Source organism: Electrona antarctica (genome assembly GCF_951216825.1).
Source record: "Electrona antarctica genome assembly, chromosome: 13".
Taxonomy (NCBI): Eukaryota; Metazoa; Chordata; class Actinopteri; order Myctophiformes; family Myctophidae; genus Electrona; species Electrona antarctica.
Genome location: NC_136794.1, coordinates 1,401,889 through 1,414,823, shown reverse-complemented (window position 1 = coordinate 1,414,823; position 12,935 = coordinate 1,401,889). Strand labels below are relative to the sequence as shown.

Genomic DNA, 12,935 nt, shown 5'->3' with positions numbered 1-12,935 from the left:
TAGGCTATTTTTTTTCTTACTTTACGTGTGTATTTCCAATTTCCAATACTTTTACTAGGCTACTGATCAAATTAACTCACAGCCTGCTCCTTGCCCGTTTTTCCTGCCGGAATTTCCCCCAGTGAGGGGGACAACCACTAATATGCTTTTGGCATATATCATTTTACTTATATTGACCCTATAAACAATTTAGTAGCCTATAGTAGGCCTATGAGTTCAAACTACAACAACTTCCCGTGAACCGACTTGTTGTTGTTGTTGTTGTTGTTGTTGTTGTTGTTGTTGTTGTTGTTGTGAATTAGCAGACATTTTGGGTTTCCTTTTTCCTCGTGTTGGCTTCTGTTTTCGCCAAAGTTTTTTATTTTTGTTGTTTCTCATAAGCATGTTTCTCATAGGCCGTTGTCCTTCAAGTTCCACAGCCGTCTGCCATCCAGCTTCTCCCACATCTGAATCATGTACTGTAATTCTGCAAACTGCATTAATACATATTTCAATCAATCAATTAATATTCTGATGAATTGAAAATGGACAACCCTCGATGTAAACGAGTCTGGCTTTATCCTCTTAGTTTCTATATTGGCCTCATTTCGTCGGAAATGTACCCATTCTACATAATTAATTATTGTTGTAATGTGAACACAATCTTCAGCCAATCAATCGAGTTACTCCACCAGGTGGCGATGTAGGCAAAAGAAAGGAAGGGAAAAAACACGTGTCGATACGCCCCCCCCCCCCCCCCCCCCCCCCGATCGACGTCACTGACTAACAGCCAATCGCAGGACAGGTCGCGGCGACTACCCAGGAAGTAAAGTCATACTGTCAGACAGTGTGATCTGAAGAAGACAGAATAACAACAAACATCATGTCAGCCTCCTTCATGTTCAACTCCACACACAGGTCTGTATGGAGGACCCGATATGTGTCTGTCTAAAGATAGCAGATCTACAAGCTCACAACGCGTCGCCCCTGCCCCGCGTTGTGAGCTTGTAGATCTGCTATCATTAGACCACTCGCTCGCTGCTTAGAAGCGCTCGTCCTTCGCAAGTAGCCAGTCATGGCGGAACTATAATATAGCTCTGTTTCACGCACTTTTATCTCCGTTTACGACGTTTTAAACGTCCATATTTCAAATATAAAGGTCTCACCTCAGAGCCACGGGTCTTACAATCCTCCTCGGGTGGGTAGAAATACCTCTATCTTCACTAGTGTTTAATAAAAAGCATTTTAATCACATCGGTGGACATTTTATCATTAGTTATAATGCAATCCGAGTGCAGTACAGCTCTCGACCGATAGAGGCGCGTTGAAAACATAATGGTGAACAACCTGATAAAATGGCCATCGATGTGGTCAAAATGCGTTTTATGTAATAATAGTGAAGGTACGGGTACTGCTACCCACCCGAGGAGGATTGAAACATCCGTGGCTCTGAGGTGAGACCTTTACATTTTAAATATGGACGTTTATGTAGACGTTTATAACATATTAAAATGGAGAGAGTGCGTAAAACAGGGTGACGATGTGTCAGGGCTGTATAGGCCACTGTAGTGGGAATCACTTGCTATTATAAAGCAGTGGTTCCCAAAGTGGGGTCCGGGGATCCCTAGGGGTCCTTGAGGGAGTTCCAGGGGGTCCCCAGCTAATTGATAATTAGGAACCAAATGGACCCTTATGGGTCTGTAACTCAGAGAGTGTACAACGGGTCCATTTGGTTCCATTTGTACACTCAGAGTTAAATTAACTTTGATTTTACAATATACAATGGGGGAAATGCCATTCTCTTATGGTGGGGGTCCGCAGGCTAATGAGTATCAATTTGGGGGTCCTTGACATGAAAAGGTTTGGGAACCCCTTCTATAAAGGAAAGTCATTACTTGCGCAAGCAGAGCGTGCATGTATTGTGGTCGTGCTTGTACGAATGCACGTGTATGCCCGGAGGTATATATACTGATGTTGATGGTGACGTAATTATGATATGTTTCAGTGTCGGGCGAATTGAAGGTAATGTCTGTATGTAATCTGAAACCTATCTTTATTACGTCACCATCAAAAGCCAGTTATAACCCGGCATTGTTACATAATCTTAAACGTCACCATCAACACCAGTATATATACCTCCGAGCATACGCACATAAAAAAGACTGCCGACCACAGTATAGTACTTACAATTTACATACATGTATACATACATACGTTGAAACATATCGTAATTACGTCACCATTGACAGCCAGTTATAACCCGACTTTAGTATTTAATAGGGCTTGCAAACCTCGCACCTTTGGTATGCAAATTCGGGGGGTGCGCCATTTTGGCTGTGATGAGTCACTACTATACCTGGCCAACGGATAGGCATACAGTGGTGGAAAAAGTACTCAATTGTTTTACTTAAGTAAAATTACCAATACTGCAATTTAGAACTACTCCGTTACAAGTAAAAGTATGGAATTGAAAATGTACTCGAGTAAAAGTACAAAAGTATCTGCATCAAAATGTACTTAAAGTAAAAGTACTCATATTGCAGGGCCAGCAGACCACCATGGCCCATCACCATTACTTTTTTTAACCAATATTGATAACATCCTGCTTCTCAAGACCAATACCGATAACTGATAATACATTCAAATATATATAAAAAATTATAAAGATATAGGCTATTTGTAAATGTATATTAATCTGTGTAGTATTAACCTGAAGGTAACAAATACTAGTAGTGGGCAAAGATGGATATAACATAGCTTTGACTTAACCAAATACAGTATCATTATTCATTATCATGACTATTAAAACAAACCCCAGAATAGTTCTGACTGAATGAACATATTTATTTTTTCAAGTCCTATGACACTGGTTTCCCCACAAGCAGGACTAAAAACCTATGGGTGCTTTGTCACTTGTCAAGAAAATAAAATGGACAATACAAATATAGTACCTATAGCCTACCCTAATAATACTAGGGACTTTCTGAGAAGGGCACTTCTCATTGAGGTTTTTACACAAAATGGGATTGATTAAGCCTACTTGAGTAGCCTACTAGGTTTTTAGTCCTGCTTGTGGGGAAACCAGTGTCATAGGACTTGAAAAAATAAATATGTTCATTCAGTCAGAACTATTCTGTGTTTTGTTTTAATAGTCATGATAATGAATAATGATACTGTATTTGGTTAAGTCAAAGCTATGTTAAATCCATCTTTTCCCACTACTAGTATTTGTTACCTTCAAGTGTGCTAATACTATACAGATTAATATACATTTACAAATAGCCTATATCTTTATACATTTTTTATATTTGAATGTATTATCAGTTATCGGTATCGGTCTTGAGAAGCAGGATGTTATCAATATTGGTTAAAAAAAGTAATGGTGATGGGCCATGGTGGTCTGCTGGCCCTGCAATATGAGTACTTTTACTTGTAGTACTTTAAGTACATTTTGATGCCGATACTTTTGTACTTTTACTCAAGTACATTTTCAATTCCATACTTTTACTTGTAACGGAGTAGTTCTAAATTGCAGTATTGGTACTTTTACTTAAGTAAAACAATTGAGTACTTTTTCCACCACTGTATGCCTATCCGTTGGCCAGGTATAGTAGTGACTCATCACAGCCAAAATGGCGCACCCCCCGAATTTGCATACCAAAGGTGCGAGGTTTGCAAGCCCTATTCCAATGTTTTACAGAGGGGCTGAGATTTGAAAGTCCGTAGCAGCGAGCAGAGCGCGCAAGCAGGGACGAATAGTTTTCATAATCCTCAAGGGGGCCCTTGCCGCCCCGCCTCCCCGCACCAAGTATTGTGGTCGTGCTGGGACGTATGCACGTGTATGCTTGGTAGTATTGACGTAATTAAGATGTGTATCAATGCCGGGTTATAACTGGCTTTTGATGGTGACGTAATAAAGATAGGTTTCAGGTCACATACATGTATACATACAGACATTACCTTTAATTCACCCGACACTGAAACATATCCTAATTACGTCACCATCGACAGCCAGTTATAACCCGACATTGAAACATATCTTAACTAGAAAAAGTGCCCCTCGGGGCACAGGTCTCCACCAAGCCAGGTCAGGTTGTGGCCTCCTGGTGGCGCTATAATAGGTCAATGTGAAAAGGGTGGGATATATTCCTCAGCCGAGTAAGAAAATGTGTGAAAGATTTCACGTAAATTGCATGCTGCGTTCATGATTTGAGGCTTTTGTTCAAAACGGGGCAATCTTGCAAACTGTGAAAGCCAATTATAGCCAATTAGGATGGAATATGAAATATCGGACAGATCCGACTTGAGCACATGACCATAGAGATACTGTGTAACGATTTTTGGACAGAATCTAGAGGAGTAATATCAAAAAATGTGTTTTACAAAAGTCGGCCTCCTGGTGGCGCTATAAAAGGCAGATGTGGAAAATGCAGGTCAAAGGTTTGTCCTTGGCCTCTAGGGAGTGTGCATGCAACGTTTCACGCAGATCGGTGCAGTTTTAGGTAAAACATTTGAAAAGCTGCCTCATGGTGGCGCTATAACAGGCCGTTCTGGAAAATGTGGGGCAGAGGTTCATCGTTGGCATCCAGGGAGTGTGTGTGCAAAGTTTGGCATCGACCGGGTTAACGGTGCCGGAGATTAGCTGGTAACGGACGGACGGAAGGACGGACACACAAACACACACACGGACGGAGTGCAAAACATACTCTCTCCCCATGCCTTCGGCCTGGTGGAGACAATTACGTCACCATCAACATCAGTACCTCCAAGCATACGCACATAACAATGCCAGCCGACTACAGTATAGTACTTTCAACGTACAACTTACATACGTAATTACGTATACATACATACATTACATACGTTACCTGTTACCCAACCAATATTGTAACATATCGCAATTACGTCACCATTGACAGCCAGTTATAACCCGACTTTAGTATTTAATTTCAATGTTTCACAGAGAGGCTGAGATTTGAAAGTTCGTAGCGGTCGACAGTACCTGCGCGCTCTGCTTGCGCACTGGGCCTACTTGTGTGCAACGCGCAAGTAGGCACTCGACAGAGTGCAGTTCTAGTTTTAATCTGCAGTCTACTACTATTGTGCTATTATTATTATTACATGACACCTGATATCTCGTCTATTGTATTGTTTTCTAATTCATCACGGTCACAATGTAAAGTCTAATGGTCCCTGTTGTTGTCGAATGATGAACAATTGATGTAATGTTAATTAGGCGTTCTCCCTCACCTGTCACCTTACTTAAAGGACAACTTTAGTTTTTTTCAACCAAGGTTCATGTTTTAGGTTGTTGTTAGAGAAATTAAAAGATGAGTGTTAATTTCTTTTCATTTGTTGCTTTCTTTCGTTTTAGGGATTTTAGCTGTTTTTGACAGGGAGGCGGGGGCATTCGAGCAAGGGGCTAAATGTGTATTTTTTAACCACATTTTATAGCGATTTATTCTTATTTACTCATCTTTTACTTTCTCTAATAGCAACCTAAAACCTGAACCTTGGTTGAAAAAAACTAAAGTTGTCCTTTCACCCTCACTGCATATTTTTCTTTGTTGTTCTTCTATTATTATTATTATTATTATTATTATTATTATTATTATTATTATTATTATTATTATTATGTGTGAGTGAAAACAAACGATTAATGAACTGACCAGGTATTTGAAGCGGTATTATTTCATCCCATTCACATCATTGACATGAATGTGTTTTCCATTGATCAGACTGGGCTCCATCTGCAGACTGAGAAGAATTCAGGGACACATGGTACAGTTAACTCTTATCTTTCACTTCTTCTTGTCTATTCCAGTAGACTGTACATCTTTCATTCTTTCACTCTGTGTGTGTGTGTGCGTGCGTTGCGTGCGTGCGTGCGTGCGTGCGTTGCGTGCGTGCGTGCGTTGCGTGCGTGCGTGCGTTGCGTGCGTGCGTGCGTGCGTGCGTGCGTGCGTGCGTGCGTGCGAGACATCTTTACATCGTTGACAGCTAATAACTCACTCTTAATTGATGTGGTTGATTAAGAGTCCAGAGAAGTGTCTGTATTAGAGATAGCAGAGATAGCTTTGACCCTATAGCCTAGAGGAAGCCTTTATGACCAATGTCATTAAATACCAACCACTTCTAAATACCATCTCAGAGCTGGGCTAATAGGTTCAGACTATTTGTTTTTATATTCGGCAGCTTATAGGGCAAACCAGGGTTCCAACAACTAGGACATTATACCCACAGACTGGTTGTTAGAGGGTTTCAACAACTAGACATTATACCACAGACTGGTTGATAGAGGGTTCCAACAACTAGGACATTATACCCACAGACTGGTTGTTAGAGGGTTCCAACAACTCGGGATGCCCAAAAAGGGGGCAAATGGCTGGCAAAGTATTGTAGTGTCTCTGCTATAATTGGCATCGCGGAGACGCTGCTACTTATGCCCATAGATAGAGCAGGGGTTCTCAACCCGTGGGTCGCCAAATTATTTTGGGGGGTCCCCAAAATTAAAAAAGAATATTTCATTTTTTTAAAACTGGCTGGAAAATGGAAATGAAGAGTTTACATATACATAGTACACATAGTACACATAGTACATGCATACACCTTCCCTGATGATTATATCTGGTTTCAGTATTTATTTATGGTGTATTGTCTCTGTTATTAAGGTAAATGGTGCATTTATATAGCGCCTTTATCCAAGGCGCTTTACATAGATTGTGCATTACATTCACCCATTCACACACACATTCATACACCGATGGCGGCGGAAGCCATGCAAGGTACCAACCGCTGACCCATGGATCATTGGACGACCTGCTCTACCTCCTGAGCCACAGCCGCCCCAGGTTATTGTAGCAGTCAATTTATATTGGAGGGGGCGGGGCGGGGGTCCCGAGACATTGCCAAAGCATTTCCGGGGGTCCCCGGCCAAAAACGTTGAGAACCCCTGAGATAGAGTACTGAGTAACTGTTGAACCATGGAAACACATGCCCTGATTTTGTAAATGTAACACTAACTCTACTGCACCTATAATATTGTGTGTGTGTGTGTGTGTGTGTGTGTGTGTGTGTGTGTGTGTGTGTGTGTGTGTGTGTGTGTGTGTGTGTGTGTGTGTGTGTGTGTGTGTGTGTGTGTGTGTGTGTGTGTGTGTGTGTGTGTGTGTGTCACTGTGCGCGTGTGCGTATGTGTGTTTGTGTCTCGCTGTGCATGCATGCGTGCGGCGCGTGTGTCACTGTGCGTGTGCATATGTGTGTGTGTCACTGTGCGCGTGTGCGTATGTGCGTGCGTTCAGATGTCCAGCCAGGCGGGCCCAGAGGTGCTGCTACAGAGGGTGGGCTGTGCAGGAGTGATCACGCTGAACCGACCCCGAGCCCTGAACGCTCTGAACATCCACATGATCCGAACCATCTACCCCCAGCTGAAGGTACTGTACACCCCTAACCCAGGGGTTCTCAACCTGTGGGTTTTTTTGCAACTGAATGGCTGGAAAATGGAAATGAAGAGTTCACATATAGTACACATAGTACATGCATACACCTTCCCTAATGATTATATCTGGTTTCAGTATTTATTTATGGTGTATCGTCTCTATTATTAACACAATCGGTGCCGGGATACCTTCAAAATAGGAGCTCTGGGGTGCCGGCGGAAACCATGCAAGGCACCAACCAGCACATCAGGAGCAATTAGGGGTTCAGAGTCTTGCTCAACAACGTTTAACACTTTGACACTAACTCTGGGGGAGCCCACAGGGTTCGAACTGGCAACCTTGTGGCTCCCATCCGGTCACTCTACCCCTGAGCCACTGCTGCCCCTAGTATATATTTTGTCATAGTTTTAGTCATTATAGCTTAGATTTGGTTCTTATTTAAAAGTAGTGGAGTAATATTCTTTGTGCTAGGCAACACGTTACTTGACTAACAGTACAACATATTCGTAAGATGTACAAAAGTACTAGCACATTGAATTTTTCAAAAGTTGTCAATGCTTTTTTTCAGACACAGAAGATCTGCCAACTCTAAAGCATAGATCTGTATACATGATTCAAACAAATTACACTAACATATTCAATTTGAGTTTGCACCACTGTATTCTCCATGCATCGCATCTCGCATAGTTCAAAGTGCTTCTAAAACAGGTTAAAAACCTTCACCGTGGTGTCTCTCTTTTTGGGTGAAACTTCAATAAATTAAGCAATAATGGTGCTCTGCAGAAAGTTGCACAATCAGCAGGTCACTGGGTGACGGTTCAGGGACGACTCGTGTGTCTTTTAATAAGTCATCCTAAACACACCGATGTGACAAACTATTACATGACTTGAGAGGGGAACTACATTTAAGATGACAGAGTGCTCGTACTACTTTGAAAAGTCCTCCGTGTCATCAGCGCCCAAACCCTATAGGTGGGGTTGGCCAAAGGGCCTTTCTGTGTGGAGTTTGCATGTTCTCCCCTTGTCCCCTAGGGTAGGTACCCTCACATTCTCCCCGTGTCCCCTAGGGTAGGTACCCTCACATTCTCCCCGTGTCCCCTAGGGTAGGTACCCTCACATGTTCTCCCCGTGTCCCCTAGGGTAGGTACCCTCACATTCTCCCCGTGTCCCCTAGGGTAGGTACCCTCACATGTTCTCCCCGTGTCCCCTAGGGTATAGGATACCCTCACATGTTCTCCCCGTGTCCCCCTAGGGTAGATACCCTCACATGTTCTCCCCGTGTCCCCCTAGGGTAGGTACCCTCACATGTTCTTCCCGTGTCCCCCTAGGGTAGGTACCCTCACATGTTCTTCCCGTGTCCCCCTAGGGTAGATACCCTCACAAAAAAAACATGATGTTAGTCAAGATTTTAGTTGACTAAATCTACAGTGTTTTTTGTTCTTAACAATTCTTAAAATCTGTGGAAAAAAAGTTAGAAAACAACCGTTTTAATCAAATTAATCGAACTCTCTCTGTGTGTGTGTGCGTGCGTGCGTGCGTGTGTGCAGGCATGGCAGTCAGATGGTGACACAGACATAGTAATCATTAAAGGAGCGGGGGGGAAGGCCTTCTGCGCTGGAGGAGACATTAGAGGTGAGACACTATTATTATTATCATCATCTATCATGTACGCCAGGGGTTGGCAACTAAGTTCGTCCTCAGTAGGGGGATGGACTGACTGCGCTGCCTCCCGTAAATGTTTTAACGCATATTTGGAGTCTAAATTGATGTTAAGAATGAAAGGCCAAATTAGAGGAATATAACATTTTGACTGTTTTCACCCCCCATGCCTGCTGCTCTGGCGTATCAGTATATACGTATATTATATAAGTATAATAAACCTTCTTTGGGTGGGGATGGTTTCTGTATTTGCTCATATTAGCATATGGGTCCTAATGTTTGTCAGTGATAAACCCCTTATCCCTAAACTTGTTTGCCTTTTTTACTATTTGGAATAACAGTTTTTAATAGTTCAACTAGCCGATCTACATCGACATGTCGTGAGCTTGTAGATCTTTGAAGTATTCAAAGATCTAAATAGTAAAAAAAAATATCCCAATTTTCAATATCGTGTTTCTTCATCAAGTCCTCGGTTAAAATTGAGTAATTTATCGAAGTCATCTGTCTGTGACAGACATAGTGGACGACTGCAGTCCGTCTGTTGCACACCAGACAGTTCAAAACAACATTCCAAATGTCACTAATAGAAAGAGAAACGTTTTGGTCTGAATCTGTTGCAGAAGAGATTCTGCCTGTAGTTTAGTTGGCGCGCTGTTGCTTTCAGAGAGAGAGAGATAGTGTTGCACTGTTTTATGTGGGTAATGTGTGTTTTTAGATATTTTAGTATAGAGCACCGAAGTCTGACGTCACTTTCAGTAACACAAACTGTGTTTGAAAAATAAACCGACCACCCCGGCCTTTCTGTCAGGGGAGTGGCTGTGCGTCGTTAATGATGTCCATTCATATTTGATACAGCCAGTTTCTGGAGAAAATGGAATTAATGTGGCCGCAAAAGCCTTGAAACTACATATGAAGGCAATGTCGAATTTGTCGATGCTAATATACGTCACGCCCAGCTGTCAACACATTGCGTTCCTGAGATTCCTCGTTGACGCAAGCTCAGCTGGTGGTGACTCGACTCGTACTAACCACGAAACATTAATATATCAATACAATAAAAATAAACGTAATTAACATTCAGTTTCTGTTGTGCGACGGGCAGATGCAGCCACCCGCCTACCCGGAAATGTAGTCTCTGGGTCGTTTGACTCATTTCTAACGCTTATTTTGTTACTCTTTGGGTATATTTGTACATTTCCACCTTCAGTCGATGCTTCATATCCATATGAGTGAAAAGACCGGGGTGATCGGTTTATTTTTCAAACACAGTTCTTATATGAGGCGATCTAAAATCCCCCTATGGAGATTACAATGCAAATAAAAAATACACGAACCTGGGGACTGACGCCCTCTACTGACAGTGACGTCAGGACTTCGGTGCTCTATTTCAAAGTGTCCATGGGCTCCATGATGTCATGGACACTGCATGGGGCTCACTTCTTTCCTGGACTACAATTCCCATAATGCTTTGGTCCACTTCTCCTCCTTGTGGATAGGGGTGAGGGCTGTCTTACTGAGACAACATGTAGTCCAGGAAATAAGTGAGCCCAGTGTCCATGACATCATGGAGCCCATGGACACTTTGAAATACTGAAATATTTAAAAAATAAACTCGTATTACCCACATAAAAGCCCCCAGGAAAGTGTTTCTTGTCTCCCAAACATCATTAAAATAAGATCTGGTTGCAAAAAGGGTGAAGTGGCCCTTTAACACCTTACTAACAAGACCCTGACTTAAGTTAGAGCTCCACCTGGTGTCCAGTGACCGTTCCAGCTCCATGGGCTGCCTACCTGGGTGTAGCTCCTTGTGAATGTCCACAGACCATGCATGACGGCTTCCTAACAGTCATGAATGCATGAAAACTGTTCAGTGTCTCCAACAAACATTCAGTATTTTAGCCGTGACGTGAGCGTCCCCTCCAGAGATACTTCCGGGTCCTACTTTTGTGTCCCCATAGAGTTATACTGTGACGCTCCGTCGGACTAAATCTGAGACGAAAACAACCACGAAAGTCTAATTTTACCGCTTTCCTTGCAACAACAAAGCCACTGGTCTCCCAAATCTGGCTGTGAGGGGCCGTCTGCCCCACACTGAATACTATCGCCATTTTATTTCATTGTGTCAACTAAATCCTCATTAATGCAAACTAGATTCAACATACTCAACCCTGCACACATTCTAAATATGCCCCCGAAATATTGTACTGAGCAAATGGACTGTTACCACCTTCAATAATAATGATAACAATAGTCTTTGTTGTCTCCACATCATATATATATATTTACAATGAGATGTGGACGGGAGCTGGTGCCACTTGGACCCGGACGTAACTAGGACTACAAAATGACGTCGGACTTAAATACAGAATAGCCACATGTTATGTCCACACACTTTTGCAACACTGCAGAGAACTAGATTAAGGCGATGGGTATTGCAGTGCACATACACCTTTGCCTTCGGGGAAAGTGCGTTTCCCCGACATCGCAGAGGCACCATCAGAACAAAATCCGATACACAACAATAATGGATCCAAGTTGAATGGTGCCAACACTTGTAGGATTGTATCTGCAATTCACCCTTTGTCAAGTCCCGGCTGTGGTTGTGCCCCTCTTCGCACCCAATGGTTGCTGTTTCGTGGTTGGACAAAAATCCTTCCTCTCCATCCACTTTATTCAACGTTTCGGGACAGACAATTGATTGTCCCGAAACGTTGAATAAAGAGCAACGTTTTTGGCAAGTTTTCTGACAGTATGCGGGACCCTTCTTTGTTTTTCAAAGATAACCTTTTTAAGTATGCTTTATTGACCTACGCACCTGTCACTAGCCTTCTGAGGTGTGCATCGGCCTTTTGCTAAAAAAATAAACGTGTTCTATGAAATATAAATATCGGATCGGGGAAAAATTGGTAACGGCAGATGCTCAAAATCAAATGATTGGAATTGGATCCAATTATTTTTCCCAGAAATTTTTAGTCACTGTGGAAACCTTTTCATGTTGGGCTGTACTGGTGTGGCTCCTCCACAGCTGAGACTGAGTAGGACTTCTCCTCCTCCTGCTGCTGCTGCTGCTGTTGTGTCCATAGTTGCATCGGCTGAGGCTGGAAAATAATAGAGTGATGCTTATTACCCGTATTGTGCCGAATATAAGGGCCGATTCATACTCCTATTTTACCGCTGTTTCGGCGCTGTAGTGCCGAAATGATTTCGGCTCGTCAGAAATGTTCAGTAGCACCGAAGAGCCGACTTTAGGACAGTACCCGCCCCCCCGAACCTCAAATGACGTCACATAGTAGGCTCTACAGAGCCGAACCGACTTTTATTCGGCTCTAAAATAGGAGTATGAATCGGCCCTTAGACGACTCTGATTATAAGACGACCCCCATTCTTCAAGACTCCTTTGTGGAAAAAGAACAAAGGAGTGGACCGTTTTGTACAGCATGCCTCGGATCGCACGTCCCCACTAGGCCAAGGAAGGGTTCATTAAAAAAATCAAGTAATCAATAGCATAATTGCAGACAACTACAATAACAGCCCTAGTGATGATGAATGTATTAATAATGGTAATGTGTGTGTGTGTGTGTGTGTGTGTGTGTGTGTGTGTGTGTGTGTGTGTGTGTGTGTGTGTGTGTGTGTGTGTGTGTGTGTGTGTGTGTGTGTGTGTGTGTGTGTGTGTGTGTGTGTGTGTGTGTGTGTGTGTGTGCGCGTGCGTCAGCTGTGACGGAAGCAGGCAAGGTGGGAGATTCTCTGGCTCAGGACTTCTTCCGTGAGGAGTACATCCTGAACAGTGTTATCGGTAAGACAGACACACACACACACACACACACACACACACACACACACACACACACACACACACACATC

General features: G+C 42.9%; 1 protein-coding gene across 2 annotated transcripts in view; it reads left to right on the top strand.

The window, feature by feature from the left end:
• Positions 1-12,935, top strand: part of hibch (3-hydroxyisobutyryl-CoA hydrolase) — a 36,709-nt gene that overhangs the window by 2,358 nt on the left and 21,416 nt on the right. Inside the window, exons 1-5 of one of the 2 annotated variants that reach the window (XM_079517898.1) lie at positions 763-897; positions 5,718-5,760; positions 7,278-7,409; positions 8,963-9,047; positions 12,787-12,867. In XM_079517898.1, coding sequence (XP_079374024.1) covers positions 863-897; positions 5,718-5,760; positions 7,278-7,409; positions 8,963-9,047; positions 12,787-12,867 — 376 coding nt within the window. In that variant the 5' untranslated portion in view covers positions 763-862. Of the gene's footprint in view, positions 1-762; positions 898-5,717; positions 5,761-7,277; positions 7,410-8,962; positions 9,048-12,786; positions 12,868-12,935 lie in introns of those variants that run through there. The other variant, XM_079517899.1, reaches the window with a different exon arrangement.